The sequence below is a fragment of the Chenopodium album genome, chromosome 19 (genome assembly GCF_948465745.1).
Source record: "Chenopodium album chromosome 19, dcCheAlbu1.1, whole genome shotgun sequence".
NCBI classification, from domain to species: Eukaryota; Viridiplantae; Streptophyta; class Magnoliopsida; order Caryophyllales; family Amaranthaceae; genus Chenopodium; species Chenopodium album.
The window spans coordinates 42,016,949-42,038,110 of record NC_137852.1 but is presented as its reverse complement, the minus strand read 5'-3'; the positions used below and the strand labels follow the sequence as shown (position 1 = coordinate 42,038,110).

General features: G+C 33.8%; 2 protein-coding genes across 2 annotated transcripts; one reads left to right on the top strand and one right to left on the bottom strand.

Moving 5' to 3' along the window:
• The first annotated feature begins 2,252 nt into the window (after positions 1 to 2,252).
• On the top strand, positions 2,253 to 8,365 carry LOC145595703 (cytochrome b-c1 complex subunit 7-2, mitochondrial-like). The gene is made up of 4 exons (XM_081652120.1): positions 2,253 to 2,477; positions 2,569 to 2,726; positions 7,135 to 7,182; positions 8,034 to 8,365. The coding sequence occupies exons 1-4, from the start codon at positions 2,366 to 2,368 to the stop codon at positions 8,100 to 8,102; spliced, it is 387 nt and encodes a 128-aa protein (XP_081508246.1). The 5' UTR covers positions 2,253 to 2,365; the 3' UTR covers positions 8,103 to 8,365.
• Positions 8,366 to 9,724: 1,359 nt separating this feature from the next.
• LOC145594421 (putative disease resistance RPP13-like protein 1) lies at positions 9,725 to 13,584 on the bottom strand. The gene is made up of 2 exons (XM_081650733.1): positions 13,240 to 13,584; positions 9,725 to 12,997 (listed from the first exon to the last, which is right to left on the bottom strand). Exons 1-2 carry the CDS (start codon positions 13,582 to 13,584, stop codon positions 9,725 to 9,727), a joined length of 3,618 nt encoding a protein of 1,205 aa, XP_081506859.1.
• Between the last annotated feature and the right edge of the window lie 7,578 nt (positions 13,585 to 21,162).

Sequence of the window (21,162 nt, the reverse complement as noted above, 5' to 3'; positions counted from 1 at the left end):
TGGACAACTTTTGAAACATTGGGGTATGGCCAACTCACAAAAACTATCACTAAACTGAGCATATAACATAAGACTAGAGGTGGTATGCACAATGCAAGGCAACAAATTTCAATCGTCAACTTCAACATCTGCCACTTGTTAGTTGTCCGTTGTCTAAACGAACAATTGTTTGAATCGACCTTACTCAGTTATATGGATGTTGAATAGCCGGTCATTTAATAGAATATAAAAGAGCAAAATGAGTGATCCTATGATGATAAAATAGTTTAATTTAAAAATTTACTCTGTATTCATTGGTAAGATATCGGATAAATTTATAATTCGGCTATGGGCATGTAGTGATAAAGGCGATATAGATTATTTTTAAAAGTAAGGTATATAAATCATTAGGAAAAATAGGCATTTACTACCGGCGAAAGTACCTTGCGTTACATTTGCTACCCGTTTAATTTTTTTTTTTATTTTGCTACCACCTAAAATCAAATAGTTAAAATTTCACTACCACTTAACGAAAACCGTTAAGGTTCTGTTAAGTTTATCCAAAAAAAAAAAAATTAACCCAGCCATCCCTGCCACCCCCTCCCCTCCCTGCCACCCCTTCCCCCTCCCCCCTGCCGGCGGTTGGTGCTCAGATCTTCGGCCGGCGCCGACGGAATCCACCCCCTCCCTTTCCCCCACCTTACGCAGCCCCCCTTCACTTTCCCCCACCCTTACGCAGCCCCGACCCCCACCCCGAACCAACCACCCCCCCTTCCCCTTCCCCCCCACCGGAATCCGCCCCCAGCCAGTTCCCCCACCGAAATCGACCCCCCTCCCCTTCCTCCCTACCCTTTTCGACCTTCCCCTAACCCTAAATCACCACCCCAGAACCACCATAATCGAAACCCTAAATTCGTTTGGGTAGTTTTGGGGTGGTGGTTTAGTGTTAGGGGAGTCCGAAAAGGGTAGGGGGAAGGGGAGGAGGGTCTATTTCGGTGGGGGAATAGGCTGGGGGGCGGATTCTGCTGGGGGGAGGGGTGGTTTTGGTTCCGGCAGGGGTCGGAGCTGCGTAGGAGGTGGGGGGCTGCGTAGGGTGGAAAGGGAGAGGGGTGGGTTCGCCGCGCCGGCGTCGGCATGCAGGGGGGAGGGGTGGCAGTGAGGGGGAGGGGTGGTTGAAACGGTGGCTAAACCCAACTAACGGAAATGGTAACGGTGTAAGCAATTGGTAGTGAAATAAATAATTTAAAGATTTGGGTGGTAGCAAAATAAAAAAAAAAAATATTAAACGGGTATCAAATGTAACGCAAGGTACTTTCGCCGGTAGCAAATGTCAATTTTTCCAAATCATTACTAACTTAAACAAATGTTAAGAAAACATCTCATCTTTGTGCATTTTGAAAAGAAATTATTTTGCCTTAGCAAACTAAAGTTGGAAACTTTAAATGCATGTGACTTTAGTGAGTTTGTAATAGTGGTTTAAGACTTAAGTAAAGTTGGGATGCTCTTAAAATCTTAAATATTATTCTCTCTTTGACTAGAAGAAGGAACATGTTAGGGCATTCTAAAAGTAGAAGAAATATGTTGGGCCAGAAATTACCCTAAAGTCACAAAATAGTAGATGCAAACCATGAGCCCATGAGGCAATCATATTTGATAACAACATGGAACATTATTAACAATGGATTCTTTTTTTTTTAAAATATTTTTTTACTCTATAAAGTATTTTATATTTAACTGTTTTGTAAGAAAATAATTGTTCAAACATAAATACTCTAGGCCTTGTTCTCTTTAAATTATTTTCAGTTCAGTTCAGTTCAATTCAGCTCTAATAAGTTCAATTCAGTTCAGTTCTTAATTTCCTTCTCTCATAGAATATTCCGTTCAGTTCAGTTCAGCTTCAATAAGTTCAATTCAGTTCAGTTTAGTTCAGTCAATCAGAACAGACCCTTATAAAGCTAAAAGAGAATACACATTCGTGCCTACATTTTAAAGACTTGTTATGGTAGTCATTACGGAATACTTCATTATCTGAACTTATTTTTCCTGAAATAAATACAAATAAAAAAATAAGGTGAACAAATTTAAACCGATTTAAAAATTGATTAATTTCCGTATTATTCTAAGACCGTCTCATACGAGATTTTTGCTTCATTGTCTTCATCCTTTTTTCCTAGGGCTTAACCTTGTACCATCATATGGACCAAGCCCAACCACTGCAACAACAACAACAAAAACAAAAAGGGCCGTATTTAACTTAGCCAGAAAAATCTGATAATTTCCAGAAACTCCTGTCAAATTAGGGAAGAACATCGAACCAGAAGAACAAGAAAAATCCCTCATTTTTAGAGAGAGAAAGAGAGGTAATTAGCTTAGCAAACCTACAAAAATGGCGATTGCTACTGGTTCATCTTCATTGTTGAAGGCTCTTCTCAATCCTAAGAAGAATGTCTTGGCTGCTATGCACAAGAGTTCCGTCGACCACCGTCTTCGCAAATATGGTTTGATTTTTCTTTCTCTCTCCTCTTTTTTTGGCTGATTTTGACCTAATTTTGTGATTGATTTTGTGTTTTTTGATTTGATTGATTATAGGCTTGAGATTTGATGATTGTTATGATCCAATGGAAGATCATGACATTAAAGAAGCCCTAGATCGGCTTCCTCGTGAGATTGTTGATGCTCGTAATCAGCGTCTTTTGCGTGCTATGGACCTTTCTATGAAGCACGAGTACCTTCCTGAAGATCTTCAGGTTTTTTCTCTTGCTTTTTTGATGATCTGATTTGTATTTTGTGATTTTTGGCTTCAAATGCGTTTTGATTTAGGGTTATTGCTTTGATTAATGCGGAAACAAGTATATTTTGGATTAGTAATTACTTCTATTGACGGTTTTATGGATTGGTGAATTGCATTGTTAGCTAATTCTGCAGATTGTGAAGTTGATTTCGCAAATGAAATGATTTTGTTGTTATAGAATGAGAAATTCGAATCAATATTTGCGTGGAAGTATATAGCGATAATTACATTGCAATTTAGTTATTGTTATAATTTACTTGCTAGTTGCTACTTGTGTTTCATTTGGAAGATATATTACTGAAAAGTTGTGAATACTTGTTAATTGTAAATGTGGAAATAGATAAAGCAACATTTTTTTGGGGGGTTCTAGACTTCACCGATTGGTTCATACTGAATAATCATTCTTCTTGTATGTAAGCTGATTATACTTTGTCTGTTAAAGTGTCCTACAAACAACTAAAAAGTTAGTATTGCCAATGGCTTCAATTGGTTGTTGATAGGAACAGGAACTATAGTTTGTATTTTGGACATAAAATAGCAGGTCCCTGTTAGTTCATAATTATTACTGCCTATTGATAATTAAAGGATATATTCTGGCTGTTGTATCAAGAATTTATTTTGCAAGTTGGAATGCGGTATTTAGGATATGCTAACCATCTAAGACCCCTTGGTGACTGCATGTTAGGATTAGAAGTTGAGAGCTTTGGTGCAATTGGGAGAGATGGGGATAGAACTCATAGGAGGTTAAAGCTCAAGTATGCTAATAATTCATGTATGCTTGTCGTGGGATTTGGAAAGTCTGATATAATTATGGCCTTGTGGCGTTCTTTATGGAATGAAGGGAGTAGTTGATAATGAACTTGATTGACCAATGAGCTGATAAAAAAAATGTAGGCTGTCATTTTATTCCTTCTTTAACTTAATATCTTGAGATAAATGAGGAATTGTTTTTCTCCTTAATCAGTAGTATATCTATGTTGGATGAATAAGATTCATGAGTCACGTCTTAGGCGTTGACACCTAGGCTGAATGTTACTTACTGAGATTAAGTTATTTCGTTGTTGGTTATTTTTGGAGTCTTTCAGCAATTTGGTAAGTAAGACAGTTAGACAACTATTTTTAGTTAAATAGATGGTTTCCAAGCTGGAAAATTCCTCACTCAGATCATTTATTGTTTCTGACATGCTCATTTTGGGTTGGTGCTTTTATCGTCTCCAAGCCAATGAGAATAATAAGGGCTTCTTTCTGTGTTCTAACTTACCTAATGATGAGTGGTTTGAGGATTAATTTTGGATAGTGTGTATATTTGAGTTGGCGATGTCAAATTGGCAGACTAGCTGTGGAACTTTTTTTTAACCGAGATTACCTCTCCATACTTTGTACTTGGGATCTTCCATGCAATTTTCCTGATACGACAAAGCTTTTGGGGTACCTGTAGTTTGTAATTTTTGGCGAAGGCTGGCAAGATTTTTAAAGAGATGGGTGACTTTGTTGAAGTGCATTGTATTATTTGTATACAACCTCCTGTGTTATCTATGTCTAGAATACATCCCTATTAGTCTTTTAAATAAGATGGAAAAGAGTGAGGGAGTTTATCTTGGGAAACAATGGGCTTGATGAGGGGGTTTCATTTGGTGATTTTACTTACACTTGACATAAGGGCTATATCTCTTATAATGAAGCTCTCAAACGAAAATTTGTTTCGAAGATTTGCTGATGATGAATGTGCTCTTTGACAAAAAGTCATTGAGGCCAAACTTGATTACATAGGAGGTGGAATTGAAGGAGCACTCACACTCTCATGATGGTGTTGTCTGGAGTATTATAAATCTTTGGGGAAGTTGGGTTATTATAGTGGTTTATTGGTGCGCTTTTGGCATAGTGCTTGTGGTGAATGACACTTAATATTCCTATCCCTAACCTTCTGAAATCTGAAGGGTGCCCTTGCTTAAATCAAGTTTCAATGGGTGAGGGTTGTATCGTGTTGTGGCTCCCACTGAAAATTCACATTTGCCTATATCTTGGTTTTAAAAAGCGCGCCTCGGGCCCAGGCTCTGGGAAATGGGCTTTAGCTAGTCGAGGCTCAGACACCTACGGAAGGCGCGCACCTCGTGCGCCTCAAAGCGCCATGGGTAAGGTGCGCTTTTGCGCCTCAAGGAAAATAACTAAGGTTTAAGTTATAATTTGAAGAATGGTGGACATTTTTTTCAAATTCAGACTACCTTAGATTTGCATGTATCATTATTTATTTTATTATGAATCTTTTTAATTGGTATCAAGTTCAATCAAAGTAAAATCTAATTTGAAATAAATATATAAATACATGCGCCTTGCATACAAAAGGCGCGCGCCTTCGCCTTGCGCCAGGCTGCAAGGACCATTTGCGCCTTTTAAAACTAAGCCCTATATGGTGGTCTATGTGGAAGAAATTGAATCGGAATTTTTTTTTTTATAAGAGCATAGGTTAGGGAGAGGAAATTTAAGTTTAAAAAATTTTTTTAAAAAAAAAAAAAAAAAAAAAGATGCTGCAAACATGTAAGCTGATATCTTTAGCTGTATGGTGGTGTATTTGGAAGAAATTGATCAGTGAGTTTTTTGAGAGAATAGGTTTGAGTTCATTACATGAGAATCTTTCAAGTTAAGGTGAAGTGGTTCAATATTAATATAATTTGTCACTCAATGATTCAATTGATGAATTTGTGTTATTATGTAGATTGAGGCTTGAATTTTTGTGTATAGGTTTGGTCTGTGAGGTTATTTAGAGTGATTCTTTAATCCTATTCCTCCATCAAGAATATATATATATATATATATATATATATATATATATATATATATATATACATATACGTATACATATATATATACATATATATATATATATGTATATATATATATATAGCATACCAATGAAATTGAGAGATGGTGATTGTTGAATTAATTTGTATGCAGCTATCTTCATTCAGACATTATGATATGTATATGTATATACATATATATACATATACATATTTTTTAAAATACTTTTTTCTTCAGTCTATAGTCCTAGAGATTATTAGTCAAATACTTGTCTTCTTTAATAGATTTGTGTGATGTGCTTCATTTTAGTATCTTCAAAAAATTGCATTATGAATATGATGAGTGGAAACATAGCTGGTGTTATGAAGGTAACCATCAGGATGTAAGATCATTCTACAAGGTAGTCTTTTGAGATAATTGCCCTTTAATTTTGATTGCTGTTTAAATAGAGTTAGCCAGTTAGGTTCATTTTCATAATGTAGTTTTTTTTTTGCTCTCGTTTAAAACTTGCAGAAACTTAACATATATAGATGCATATATATTAGCAGGTTGTCATACATGTTCCAAACATTGTCATATACTCTTTAAATAGAGGACCTCCAATAATGGGAAAAATTATAGTGGGGGTGGGGGGTGTTGGACATGATGGTTTTGGCCATGAGAAGAAAAGCCATAGGGGATAGAGTTGTGATCAATGTTTAGTTTGAAAGATAAACTGCTCCTCTTAAGACTTTGAATTGCTGTGGAAGGCATTTGATAATTATTTATTTGGAGGGGAGGGGTAATTTGTAGAGAATATTGGTTCCGTGCTTTATCACTGCTTCTTGTGACTTGGACCTAGGAAGTCCATGCAATATTTCTTGTTCCTTCCAAATTCTATCAAGGCAATATCTTTCAGGTATTAGGACTCTACTCAGTATTATATGTGAATGAGTGAAGACAGAATATTTATGCTGGTTCATGAGCAAGCTAAAGTTAATTTTTGGTTATCAAAATGTTCTTTTTCACGCAGTATCTGTTATAAACTGACATAACTTGACAGATTTCGTGAGTTGATATGGTGTGGTACAATGGTGATCATGATTGTTAAACTGGAAATGTGTATAAGAAAACAATAAACACAAGCATTTGAGAGGCTTGAACTTTCCTAGCAAAAAAAAAAACTTATAGAGAACTCTCATCAACTTTTATCTAGTGATCTCTCTCTTAATCTTCTGTTATTTATAGAGCAAGCTCACTGCTTGTTTTCTCTCCAATCCAATCCTAACAAACTCAATATGCACTACCTTTAAAACCCCTCCCCTTTGATCGGTTCATTGCAGTATTTGAGTTTTTAGCTGGGCTTTGTGATAGAAGTTTGCTAATGTTTTCAACATTTTAATTTATTGATGTGTTTGGAAATTTTTAATCCTAGTAATCCTGAATTGGGTGTTTGAAAGTGCTAGCTGGGCATAGTAATAATTTTCTGTATAAGCGTGCATCTCTTTCTTTGTGTCAGATTCCCGAGTAAAATATATTTTTGGGCTTCATTTGATCTTATTACATTACATGTGTGTGCTTTGTAGGCAATGCAAACACCCTTCAGGAGTTACCTTCAAGATATGTTGGCTCTTGTAAGTATTTTTTTTTTTTTTATTTAAAAAAAAAAAAAAAAAAAATTCACATTATTGCCATGTTATCTGGGTTAATATATTACTAGTTGTTTGCTTTCCCTTTGTTATGATGTAATGTTATGTATTAAACCTGCCAGTGGGGATCCCAATCTCTCAAGTTCATGATGATGTTGAGTGAACATAGGTTGACAGGATTATTTACCTCTACTGTTGAAGAAAGCTACAGAAGCTTGTTTTACCTAATGTTGATGATAAGTTTCACAAATAAATGTTAAAATGTGATTTTGCCACCACTTGAATTTGTTTAATGGCAAGAAGGTTTTACAAGGATGTGCATATGTGATTAGTTTGAGTAATACATGCAATATAAAGCTCAAATGATGGAGGTATACTAGTACCTAGCAAGTTTGTAGGTTGAATGGACTTAAGTCAGGTGCTCTGATAGCCAAATGGCATTATATGTGTTCGATCTTTGTGATTGGGAACTTGTATCCTGAATCTTAGTGTCATTGATGGTACAATATATACAAGTACCTGGATTGCATTCCCTCAAAAAAAAAAAGTACCTGGATTGCATCTACCTTTCTTTCTCTTCATCTTCATCTCTAGTTAAATGCTTTCTGAATTTTCTGTATCTTCAATTGTGGTAATTGCTCATCTGTTTGCAAGAATGAAATTGTCCATTTATAATCATTAGATCAGAATTTTTGCTGTCAAACTTACTACTCTAGTTGACTTTTGGCAATCGACGGAGTGCTACAATAGGGAGATTAGATCATTGTCTTTCCCTTTGCTGTATATACTTTATGGCATAAAGAGTTGTTTGACAATGTTGTTGGTGGTGGTTGCAGGTGAAGCGTGAGAGAGAAGAACGTGAAGCTTTGGGAGCTTTGCCTCTGTACCAGCGATCAATTCCATAAGCATGTCACTGCCTGTTGCAGCTGTGGCTGACTTTTGAACTGTACTTCATATGGGGTTTTTGAGGGTAATATTTTTAATTTTATTTTTTAAAAAAGGGCATTCAGTGTTTCAGTGAGAGACTTTTGCCTGTTTCTCTCCTTGTGAACAATTCATCTTGCTTAAAACTTGCTCATTTAGAAGGTATTATTTTGGATTAAATGATACTTCAAATGCTAAATAATATACGGAGTACTCAAATCATGCTTCAAAACTTGGGAGTTCAGTCTATGAGTTTATTTTGATGTCCTCATTTATGAACTTCATCATCAAAGCTAGTATGTTGCTTTTTTGTAGTATGATGTTCTGATGTTTTCATGATTGTGTTGCTTTGTTTTACCGTTTCTTATATGGCCTTCAAAATAAACGTAGAAATGCGGTTGGTTGTAATCACAATTCTAAAATTTCTAATCCATTCTGAATTGAAAAGTTGTACCCAGAACTTCATTTAAAACCTGTTTTAAAATGGATCTGGAATACATAGTTTACATCAAGTGCGAATAGCAAATGTGAGGTGGAGATGCATACCTAAGGATCTCGTTTGATTAACTACGTGAAAAAAAAAGACCTAACATTACAACAAATCATAGTGAATTGGGCGAAATGGTGCTAAATCCTATATAGAGTGCATAATTCCTCCTAAAAAGCAAATGCCGATGAAGAGAAACTAGTCTCTTATTGTTGGAAGCAGAATTGGGCGACGCCATTGTCAAAAGCGATCCAAACTTGTCATTGACGGATTGTGTCGTGAGTCTCGTGGCCTTGTTGGTGTCATATGTTCATAATCTCTTGTCAAACATCTCCCTAATGGCAGCTCTTGCTATATTGTGTTTCATTAATTTGTGACTGTTTTATATAGTAAATTGTGTCACTTTGAGAGTCATTGTGAGACCGACTTATCCAATAATGTTATTGTTCTCCGTATCTTAAATAATAGTCTTTACTCCTTAAACATAATCAACAACGCCAACATGAATTGGTGTATCTATCTATGTAATGACAAATCTAAGATATTTCAACTCTAGGGAGAGATTACTAAAAATTTGACACAAAATAAAATTTAAAAAAAATACACTTGAATTAGATGAGTTCTTAACATTATCAAATAATGTAATCAATTTCAACAAACTTAACAACTTGGGGAATGGGGTTTTGAGTTTTTAACGCTTTGTTTTCTTCCCCAATCTTCTCACGTATTAGTCCAATTCTTTCTTTCTTTTTTTATTTCTACTGTATATGTCCTAATCTGGTTCCGCCATTGTATCTATGAAATCCGCGTTTTAATTGGTAAAATTTGCAACCTAACCTTAAAAAACGAATGCCGTAATATCGTGTGAATATCCACTAAACAAATGACAACCCCCCCCCCCCCCCCCCCAAAAAAAAAAAAAAAAAAAGACTAAAACGAAAGTAAGAAGCATATAAAAAAGTCACAACTCTGATTAAAAAATATATGACCGTTAACAAAATCTATCTGTTAACCACCTTCACCAATTCGCAATTCAAAAATCAGGTAATCTCCCCTGAACAAGATATCAATCCCTTAAGCATGACACTGCCTGTTGACTGCTGTAGAACAACATAATTAGTGATGACATTTTAAATCTAATAGTAAGTCGAACCCCCATCGAACAACATCATAATCAACCCCATGTTCATTATTAGAAGCTTTGTCCCTAACTATGAGGTATTGATAGGGCGGGTCACTCTTTAATGTAAATTCATCGGGAACCTGTATGCATCCTCGGCTCAACAAAGGACAGTCCTTGATCTCAACAGAAAAAAGGTTTGGGAGGTTATGGCATGATATGGATTTCAAATTTGGAAAACCGTGGATGATTAACATCATCAAGGAAGAGGGGAGAAGAAGATTCAAACTTGGGATTGACTCTACTGAATCAATGGCGCGTCCCACGTTTTTGAGTCGAAGACTATTAAGAGAGGTAAGGAGGTGAAGTCCCCACTCTTCAGGCGGTTGCTCTATATTGACATCTTTTATCACTAGCTTGACAAGAGTTAGGGGTAAACCACTAATTGTGCTTAGAGATGAACACCTTTCAATGTGAAGAACTTGAAGACAAGTGATTCGGTGGGTTAACCTGGATAGCTGCTGCAAAGAGTTGTCGTCATAAATTGTAATATGCCTCACACTTGATGGACAACCATATTCCAAGAACATAGTCAATTCTTCGCAGTTTCCTAACACGACTTTAGTAAGCTTGTCCAAGTCACCATAGACATCATGGCTCCAGGTCTGAATCCTTGGACAGTTCACCAATTCTAAGCATTTCTCTGAAAGATATTGCACCCTGTCATCTGAAGAATTGGAGTTTATAACCTGAAGAACTCTGACTCCTGGTACACAAAAGCCCTGAATCCCTGTAAATTGTGAAACATTTGTGAGCATTATGCTATCAGAACAGCATATGACATTCGCGCTACTAGACAACACTTCACATCCATTTATCTTCAATTCCTGGAGCAAAGGCAAGCTTGGAAGTGAGATTCTCAGCTTATGGCAGTGATCAACCTTCACTGTTTTTAGGGATGGAAGACAGGAAGGAAAATCACCCTGCAACAACGGACACTGTGATATTTCAAGCATTTCAAGGTGGGAAAATGCCATGCTATTGTCAACTGATGGAGGCGACCACTCCTCCCAAGACTCCATATGATCAAAATGTAATGTTTTTAATGCAGGAAACGGATTTGAACAACCAATACCATAAAATTCAGGACCTACAGTTTTAATGCCATCCATCCGTTTTACCCAAAGCTCCTTCAATGAGGGAAGACTCCCTAGTGGTGGTAAGCAATCACATATTTTACAGCCCTTCAGTCGTATGACAACCATCTGAGTGAAAGAGGGATTTCCCAACCAAGCAGGGAACGCCAAGGCCTTGTACCCTTTCAACTGTAATTCTTTGATGGATTTGTGAGGTTGCAATTGGTCAATTACATCTCTTTCAATGTTCTGATCAACCTCATTAGTAGAAGTTCCCCAAAACATTCTCAACACTTCAAGGCTCGATTTCTCATACAGCTTGGCTTCTTCTGCATCTTTACTCCGGACCACATTTTGGAGGCCAAAGATATCCAGTGAGCCACAGAGACTTTTCAGGTTCTTCAACTCACTGATCCTGAACCCTGATGTTGGTGTCAAGCAGAATCTTTTCAACGTCCGCAGGTGTGTTAATCTCCCAATTCCCAGGGGCATTTCCATCAAAGCACTATCTTGATCTATGTCCAGGTGACGAAGATCAGTTAGGTTTGCCATGTCAGTGACTAACTTCCTGAGAGATTTACAGCCTCTCAATAGCAGTGTTTGGAGATTGCAAAGTTTGCTGGTTGATTCCGGCAACTGCTTCAGTTCTGTATTGAATGAGAGGTCAAGAAACCGTAAGAGCTTCAGATCACCAATACAATTTGGCAACTCTGTGATTCCCATGTGAGCCATAGACAGCAAGCGTAAGTAATGAAATCGTTGGAAGCTGGAATCTGACATTTGTACTGTAGGAACATTAAACTGACTGCCAAAATAAGCAAATGTTCGCAATTGGCCAATTTTCTCTTGAGTCCAGGGTTGTTCTTTCATGGCTTCTTTAGTGCAGGAGAAATAACGAGTCCTCGAAGAAATATTTTTTATATCCATTGCAGAACCAACATCACCTACAGCCCATTGAGCCAAGTCATGGATGAGGTCATGCATAATGAAATACTCATTATACAAATATGGACCTGGTTCCAATAGTGATCTTGATACCAAATCAAGGAAATAATTATGACCTTTGTCCTCCATGCTTTCCTCCTCGTCCTCTTGCAGAAAACCTTCAGCCATCCACATCAAAACAACATCCTTCTCTCTGTATTCATGACCTTTAGGAAATATCGAGCAGTAAGCAAATATGCGTTTCAAATGCTGCGGGAGATGATGATAACTCAGCCTTAGAGATGGCAAAACACCACTTTCTTCACTCCATATGTTGCTCTTTAATATCTTTGACCACTTACTCTCATCTTCTTTTTTCAGAAGACCTCCTAGAGCTTTAGCAGCCAAAGGCAACCCTTTGAACAACTTCACAACTTCATCCCGCATCTCAATCAGATTTTTATCTACAAGTGCATGCTGCTGAAACAGAAGCCAACAATCATTGTCTGACAGACCCTTTAAGTAAAGGATTTGGCCTTGAGTTGGTCTTTTAAGCATGTTCTTTGCTACCCTCTCTAATCTTGTTGTGACTAAGACTCTGCTTCCCTTTGCCGCTGTTTGAAATGGGGTCTGAAATTGGTCCCAAGGATCATATTCATCACTCCATACATCATCAAGAACAATCAAGAATCTTTGATCTGCTAGCAGATTCTTCAACTTTTCATGTGCTTCATTAAGATCACTGAAATTATGTGTAGCAGAACTAGTTGAATTGATAACTGTCGTCGTTATCTGTTTGACATCAAACACATCTGATACGCATACCCATGCTCTAAAATCGAAATGATCCCTAACCTGCTCATTGTTATAAACACATTGAGCAAGGGTGGTCTTTCCTATGCCTCCTTTTCCTACAACAGGAACTACAATGTAGTTCTCCCAACATGGGTTATCCTCTAATAACCGGTGGATTATCTCATTTTTCTCATCATTTCTTCCATACACAACTGGCTCGCGTACTAAAGATGATGAGCCTGTTGGTCTCTGCTCTCGCTGCTCTTCTCTTGACTGTGTCTGGGGTGACAGACCTAAAGTCCCCGCCTGGGTCAGAATATCTTGCAAGCGACTGCTGATCTGTTCAATGGTATCTGAATAATTTGCACTCTTTGATTTTGATGCTTCGGAAGAACACGAAAGAAAGCTCGGTACCTAACATAGGAAATTAGTTTCGCCTCAACTTAATACAATATGATTATTGTGTAAATCAAACATGTTTTGCCTCATTAATACAGACATGTTTCTACATTAGTCATCTTTAAAATAAGACACGGAAGTATTAAAATCTGCATTTTGGTTCAAGATCTGTTAGATGCGATTCTGAACTCTATATTATTACAGTATAGACTAGACGATTTGATAAAATTGATGTGTATAGATAGTAGTACTAGTACCTTACGGAATGGTGAACAACCAAACCTGGAGTCATGTTCCTGTAACGCATAATTCCCTAACTCGTGAATTCGAGCTTCAGTGACAAACTCATCTAAGACGTCTTCCAAGTCGTAAGCCAAGTCTTGTAGTTCCTGAAGCCAAAGTTTGACAGCATTGCTGCGGAATTGCTTTTGCTCAGCATCAGTTAGCACTGCTTCTATCAATCTCAGATTTTTCTGCCACCTTTCAACGCTTTTGCGTTGTCTTCGCTTCTTTTTCTTCAGGTAAAGGCTTATTCCAGCAGAAGCCAGCTTCTCAAAGAGTACCTGTAGAAACGCTGAGAGAAATACCTCTGCGATTGCCATTTTCACTCAATAATCTCTGATAGACTTACTAATAAATTAGGAGATATATCAGCACAATAATAAGACTATAACTTGTAGGGTGAGTGGATGGATTGGGAAAATAAAAAAATTAATCCATTGATCAGAAGTAAACAGTCAGTCAAACTAAAGTTAATAAAATATTGTGGCACATTCAAATACGACGGAATAGTATTAATAATTAATAATAATAGGATAATTTAAATAATTTGGTCTCTAAAACAAGCCCAAGTTTTAGTCTTACCTACCCAAATACCCAATATCTTTCTCCCCTTTAATTCCGTTGTTAGCAACTAGTCTGTTTCACAAATAGCTTTGGACATAACTCTAATTAGGCCCCGTTCTCTTCACCTTAATTTAGCTGAACTGAAATTATTATTACTGAAATTAAATTATTTTTGATGAAATTAAATTATTTTTACTGAATTTAAATTAATTATAATTCTTCTTTAAGAAAACTGAATTTAATTGAACTGAAATTATTTTTACTTAATATTATCTTTGTAAGGGGAAGAAACAGGGCCTTAGTCTAATATGAAATTATATCACTAATTAGTTTTGTGCATCGTGCGATGCCCGGGTTGTTTATTAAATTTTGAGATAAATTTTTAATCAATATGTCAAATTTCAAAATATATAATTGATGTGCTTTTGTAACGATTTAAACTATGTAGTAGACATGTAAATGACTAATAATAAAATTGGAATTTTTGTAGAGTTATAATCTTATTTTTTTTAATATAATTATAATTCATTATATATTTATATACATACATATCAAATATAGATATTTTATCGAAAATAAAACTCTCAACTAACAATTTTATTCTATAAATATATCCAAATTTGATTGAAAATAGAATTCTAAACTAGAGTTTTTTTTTTTTTTTTTTTTAGGGTAATATGTTTTTTTTTAAGGGCATTCGGTGTTTCAGTGAGAGATTTTGCCTGTTTCTCTCCTTGTGAACAATCCATCTTGCTTTAAAATTTGCTCATTTAGAAGGCATTCTTTTGGATTAAATGATACTTCAAATGCCAAATAATATACGGAGTACTCAAATTATGCTTCAAAACTCAGTTCAGTCTATGTTGAGTTTCTTTTGATATCCTTGTTTGTGAACCTCATCATTAAAGGCAAAGCTTGTATGTTGTCCTTTATAGTATGATGTTTTGATGTAGTGATATTTATATAATTAATTAAGTTCATGCTATGTTTTACAGTTACTTATGTGCCCTTCACAATAAAAACATAGAAATACAGGTGATTGTGGTTACAACTCCAATCTATTCTGAATTGTATAAAAGTTATAAAAACTTTATAACTTCAATTAGATGAATTATTTAACATTTTCTAATTTAAGTCAATGATCATATTATAAAATTAAAATCATCAAATAATGTGTCAATTTCAATTAACTTAACAATCGTTATACAACAGATTAACAATCCTAACAATTTGGAAAATGAAGTTTTGAGTATTTGATGTTTTGTTTTCCTCACTGATTCTCTAATGCATGGGTGCAATTCTTATTTATTTATTTTTTTTTTTATAAGTGGGTGATTATTGTTCAATTGTTCATGTTTCCCTCTACTTCATAGTTCATAGTAAGATTTGCCACTCTAACTTTGACAACAAATGCCACTATACCATTTGAATATTTCTCTATTAAACAAATTTCATGTTACTAACCAAAAAAAAAAAAAGAATTTTTCTAAACTATGTTTTTAAAAAATTGTTGAGTTTCTGAGTTATGTCTATGTTTCTTTTTTTAAAAGAAATAGTTGGATCGCCGCGTGCTACGCACACGTCAATCAACTTTAAATGTAAATATCAAATCAATTTAAAATTAATAGAATGACTAATTATTAGAATATAATACTACATACCTCCGTTAATTATTATGTGCAACTTTGGGGTAATAGTTGTAAGATATAAAATATTTCAAATTTGCACATAATAATTAACGGAGGGAGTAACATTTTACAAAGACAAATTAGAGTTTTGTTAATGACGGTAAAACTAATAATTTTTTAATTGGAAGGGATGCAAACACAAGCTTGTAAGTGAATTTTCCATAAAATAAATGTAGTCCTTACTATTAACATCTTACTTGCAAGCAATTACGTAGTACATAAGAATATTACACTCACGTTTATTTTGTAAATCACAACATTTACAAAACATACTTTTGCACTCATTCTTTTAACCGTCTTTTGTAATCTATACACTAAAAGTAAAACATTGAAATCATGTGGGATCTTGTTCGATTTTCCCGGAACATATATTCATAATATCAAATTTTTTAATTTAGATTTTATTGAAAATATTTTAGGCAATTCAATTAACTTAAATTAAATAAGAGGTTCTTTCTTTCAAAAAAAAATTAAATAAGAGGTAAGTGGGGGTGGTTAGAGTATTAAAAAATCAATCAATAACTACATACTGTCTAGCCAACACAGATTTGACGCAAAGATAAAAGCTGGTATATACATTGGTTTACTTGATAATAATTATGGAGAAAGAGTATTTTTTGCAATGTATACCAAAGTAATAATTACAAATGAAATATAATACCCTCTCCAATGGTGAGACTCAAGTGAGTATTTTTAGGAAAGAGAGAGTATATTTTGCAATGTATACCAATAAGTTGGTATCTAAACTTAGCAACTTCAAAGTTGCTAAGTTTAGATGGAGTTGCTAAGTTTAGATACTCAACTTTGAGTCTCATTTGACAAAAAGTATGGGCCCTTGTCAATATTCTAATATATTTTGTAATTTATGTAAGTTTTATCTTTTTTTTTTAATTATTTTTTAATCTTACAATAACTGATAGACCATAAATTAAAAGTGACATTTGTATATTTTGAGAGAGTATCACCATTGGAAAATTAGACTTAACATGAGTTGCTAAATTAAGTAGTGGGTATGATCTCACCATTGGAGGTAAAAAACAACTCATTTTGTATTTCAGTACACAAAGTTGAGTCTCACCATTGGAGATGGTCTAACAGATGAAATCTTTTTGTTGATGGAGTTGCTAAGTATAGATACTCAACTTTGAGTCTCATTTGACAAAAAGTGTGGGCCCCTTGTCAATATTCTTTTTTATATATATATATATATAAATTTATTTAAGTTTTACCTTTTTTTTTTTTTTTTTTTAATTTTTCAATATTTGATATTAAAAAAGAAATGGATTTGGTGAGCCATAAACTAAAAGTGACATTTGTATATTTTAGAGAGTCTCACGATTGGAAAATTAAGGTTCACATGAGTTGCTAAATTGAGAAGTGAGTATGGTATCACCATTGTAGGTAAAAACCAACTCATTTTGTATTTCACTACACCATTGGAGATGGTCTTATTAAAAAAGAATGGAGAAAGTGGTATATACTCCCTCCGTTTTTTTTATATGCATCACTTTGACAATTGCACTATTCACATATCATGGTTGACTTGATTTTTTCACCTCATAAAAATGAATAAATGCTACGGAGTATTATATTACATATCATTAGATTCGTCATAATGTCTAGTATCATAATATAATTTTGTTACAACTTCTACTAATACACAATTAAAGATATTTATGGTCAAAGTAGCGTCTCGGCAAATGTGCCGATCAAACTGATGCATATAAAAAAAAAAACATAGGGAGTATCCTTTATAAAAAAAAATACAATAAAAAATAAATAGTATAAAAAAAAAAAAAAAAAAAAAAAAAAAAAAAGTAAACCGAGACATGCAGCAAGCTAGCAATACTAAAAAACAAAAAATAGTTGCTTTTCCCACCCAGCATTATCTAATTATCTTATTTGCAATTAGAAAGATAAGTCTCAAAAAAAAAAAAAAAAAGAGGACATGAAGGGTATTATTGAATTTGTTACTACTGTACAATTGCCCTTTTTGCCGAAACCAACAATTCTCTTTTTAGAACCTTTCAAAAAAAAAAAAAAAAACAATTCTCTTTTTAGAATGTTATAGAAATATAAGTTGCGTGCTCCAACTTAAGGCATGTAATGAATCGCGCCATCTGACTTTTTATTAAACTACAAGCTGCGCCCTTTAGGTCCAGCCCGTCCAGCTCTAAGTAAAATATCATGGCCGTTTGATCGAATCTGATCTAACTGTATATAAGAAGGCTTTAGTAATGGCAATTCGTAATTTCTGTAAATGATACATCATTAGTTCATTACATCCCTTCTTCCTCTTTTCAGCCTTTCCTACACCACTTCTTCTCTCTCTGAAATTCCCAGATTAATTTTGACAGAATTCATCATAAAATATATGTAAGTTTATCGATTTATCGTCAAATTCTCGTGCTATTCGATTTTTTCATTGTATGATGTTCAATTTTGCGTTATTCTCGATTTCTTGTTTGTTTATTTATGAATTTTGTGTTTTTGTTCGCTTATTTGGATGAAATTTTGCTGAATGTCTGTATTTTTTACTGATACAATCCGTTTGATCTTGTATATTTTTTGTAGAATTTGGTTGTATTTCACCAATTTTCGTTTGGATTTCACTTGAATCAGTTATTGCAAAATCTAGGGCTTTTTTTTGCCAAAATTTGTAATTAAATTGTTGTATGGCTTCTGTTTTAGGAGAGAGAAAATTAATTAGAACATAAGCAGAAGTATGGTGGCTTTAACATAAATAAGTACAACATAAGCAGAATTAATTGGAACATAAGCATAAATAGTTTGAATATAAAGCGAAAATAATTAGAACATAAGGAGATATGATTATTAGAAGATTATTAGAACATACGAAGTATGTTGTGGGAACCAATTTGTTTTGGAATTAAAATGTGGTTATTCAGGCATATGCTCAATGATTGCTGTTGTATCTGCACATCTTGTAGTTACCATTGATGCAGATGCTAGTACACTAGACTTATTGACGCGAAATGTCTTAATCCTAATGTACGTATATTATGTCCCAGTCCTAATGTGTATACTAAAGCTATTTAAACACAATGCATTCATCCAAGATTATTAAATGAATAAATGATTTGATGATTGACATTGTAACTTAGGCCAACTTATTACGAGTACTTGTTTGAGCCTAAATATTCTTTCATTACTTGTTTTATTGTTTGTGCTTATTAGTGAATGAGGAAGTGGCTCACTAAGTTGTAAAACAAACCATTTTTGATTTCTGACAGTTGAACAATGTCCTCCCTGCAAGCAGCAAGCTCATCCTCTATAGACCCAGGTCTTTCTTTCTGAGCAACTTTGAATATTCCTGCATGAGATCAATACAATAGGTAAGCTAGGTAAGCTACAATCGATTCCTTTCACGCGTCTTCCTCTATATGTACTCAGTACTCCTCAGTAAATAAAGAGTATTACTAGTAATTGTTTTAAAGTTGCCGGCCATACTTCAGAAAGTGCAGAGAGTTATCAAAGGTATATTTGGATGATATCCAACTGAGTTCTTTTTCTTTGTTACTCATTCAGATTATTTTAATTGTTTTTTTTTTTTTTTTGCTTTTATTCTAGTTTATCCGGTATGATCTAAAGTTTTCTTACTATGTATTAAAGTTTACCTTATACAGAGTAGTCCGTATGTTCGAAGGTTTACTCTACACGTTCTATTATGGTTTCTCATTTTGTTATAAAGTTTGTTCTAAATTTTATTATTTATGCTATATAGTAATTCACCGTGTACTAAAGCAACTATGTTATAAGCAAATTTAGAAATTAAAGTAATTTACTATGTTCTAAAGTTAATCTTTAATGTAAGTTTACTTTATCCATTTCATATTTTGATTCTTATAAGCATCAATGAAATACTATTAGATCTTTTGTTAATAACCTTCTTGTATTTTATCGTAGCTTTGTTTGACTTATATGACATATTGGCATACTCTATTTTTATTTATTTTAATATTAGCCCTCAATAAAGTGATAGTAAAATGATGTATTATAAGTTTTAGTATGTGTTAGGGTCTATGGTTTCAGTAGCAAATTAAATAATGTTTCATACTCTATATATTATAGCCTAACTAGCTCAATCGAGAGAGCATTGTGTAAATGCACAAAACATGTGGGTTCAAATCCCATGTAGACTCATTTGTGTAATGTCTGTGGAAACAAGAATTTGTATAAGATTTAAATTGTAACAAAGTATCCATATCATTAATCATTTCAAGCCAATTTTTGCTTGTATAATTTAGTGCTAAGTTGCTTCACTTTTTTTATTTACTTATTTTTTATAATATAAGAAAAAAAAAATTGAACATAGGTTGGGAAAAAAATCAGAACATAAGGAAAAAAAAAAAATTAGTGAGCATAGGGAAAAAATTTAGAAAATTAGAACATTGGAAAAAAATAAGAATAAAAAACAAATTAAAATTTAGGCAATAAAAATTTAGAATATAGGTTGAAAAAATTTAGAACATAGGGAAAAAAAATTTTAACATTAGAAAAGAAATTTAGAACATAAGAAAAAAAAAATGAGAACATAGATAGAAAATATTTTTTTTGAGGGAAGGTAGAAAATATTTAGAACATAGGAAAAAAGATTTAGAGCATATGTAGAAATTTAGAACAAAAGGGGAAAAGGAAAAACCTTAGTACATAGGGAAAAAAATTCATAACATAAAAAAAAAAAATAATAATAAAAATAAAAAAATAAAAATAGAGCATAAGCATATAAAATTTAGAACTTACACACAAAATTTAGAACATAGGAAAATTATTTTGAACATAAAGTGTTGTGGCAGAAGAAATTGTTCTGAATAATAGTCCAATACACCATTGGGGGAGAAAATGGTAGTAGTACTACACAATACAATTAAAAAAGTCTCACATTACAAATTACAACATTAGTCAAAAGTCTCATTCAAAAAAAAAAAAAAATCAATATAATAACATCTTTAGTATGAAAACATTAGCCAAATACATGTCTATGCCTTCAAGCCTTCACAAATCATCGATCAGTAGCTTTTGGATTTGGTAAATATATACTATATATATTTTCATATTTTTTTAAAATAGGGCAATAATGTATAATAGTAGTTGGATGGGAAGATTGGGTAACGGGTTAGATGAAGCTCCACCCGAATTCCACCCGATCCACCCGTCATCCATTTACAATCTGCATTTGATCAGGTTTATTTCGAGTAAAATTGCCAGCTCTATTTAGGGGAGAGAAGAGAGGGAGAGGCAGGGTTATTTTGGTTTTACCAAAAATTATTATTATTTTTTATTACTCCATTGTATTTAAAGTGTCTTATTATTATATTATTATTACTCCATCCTATTTAAATGTGCCATTATATTTTATTAACCTTAGTTTGACTGATTGTTTAATTCTTGTCCTTAAGCCTCTGATAATTTTATTAAGCCTGTGATTATTAATGTTACTTTATTAGCTTTTGATCAATAGATTATTATTTATCTTTAAAAAAATATTCCCCATCATTGAGCCATCCACTAGCCCAAAAATATTGTTTATTGTCAAGTAAAGTTATAGACTATAGTGTCATTACTGTTCTGCTACATCTCCTACTCCTAATTTATCAGTAAATCTATCAGAGAACTTGAGTGAAA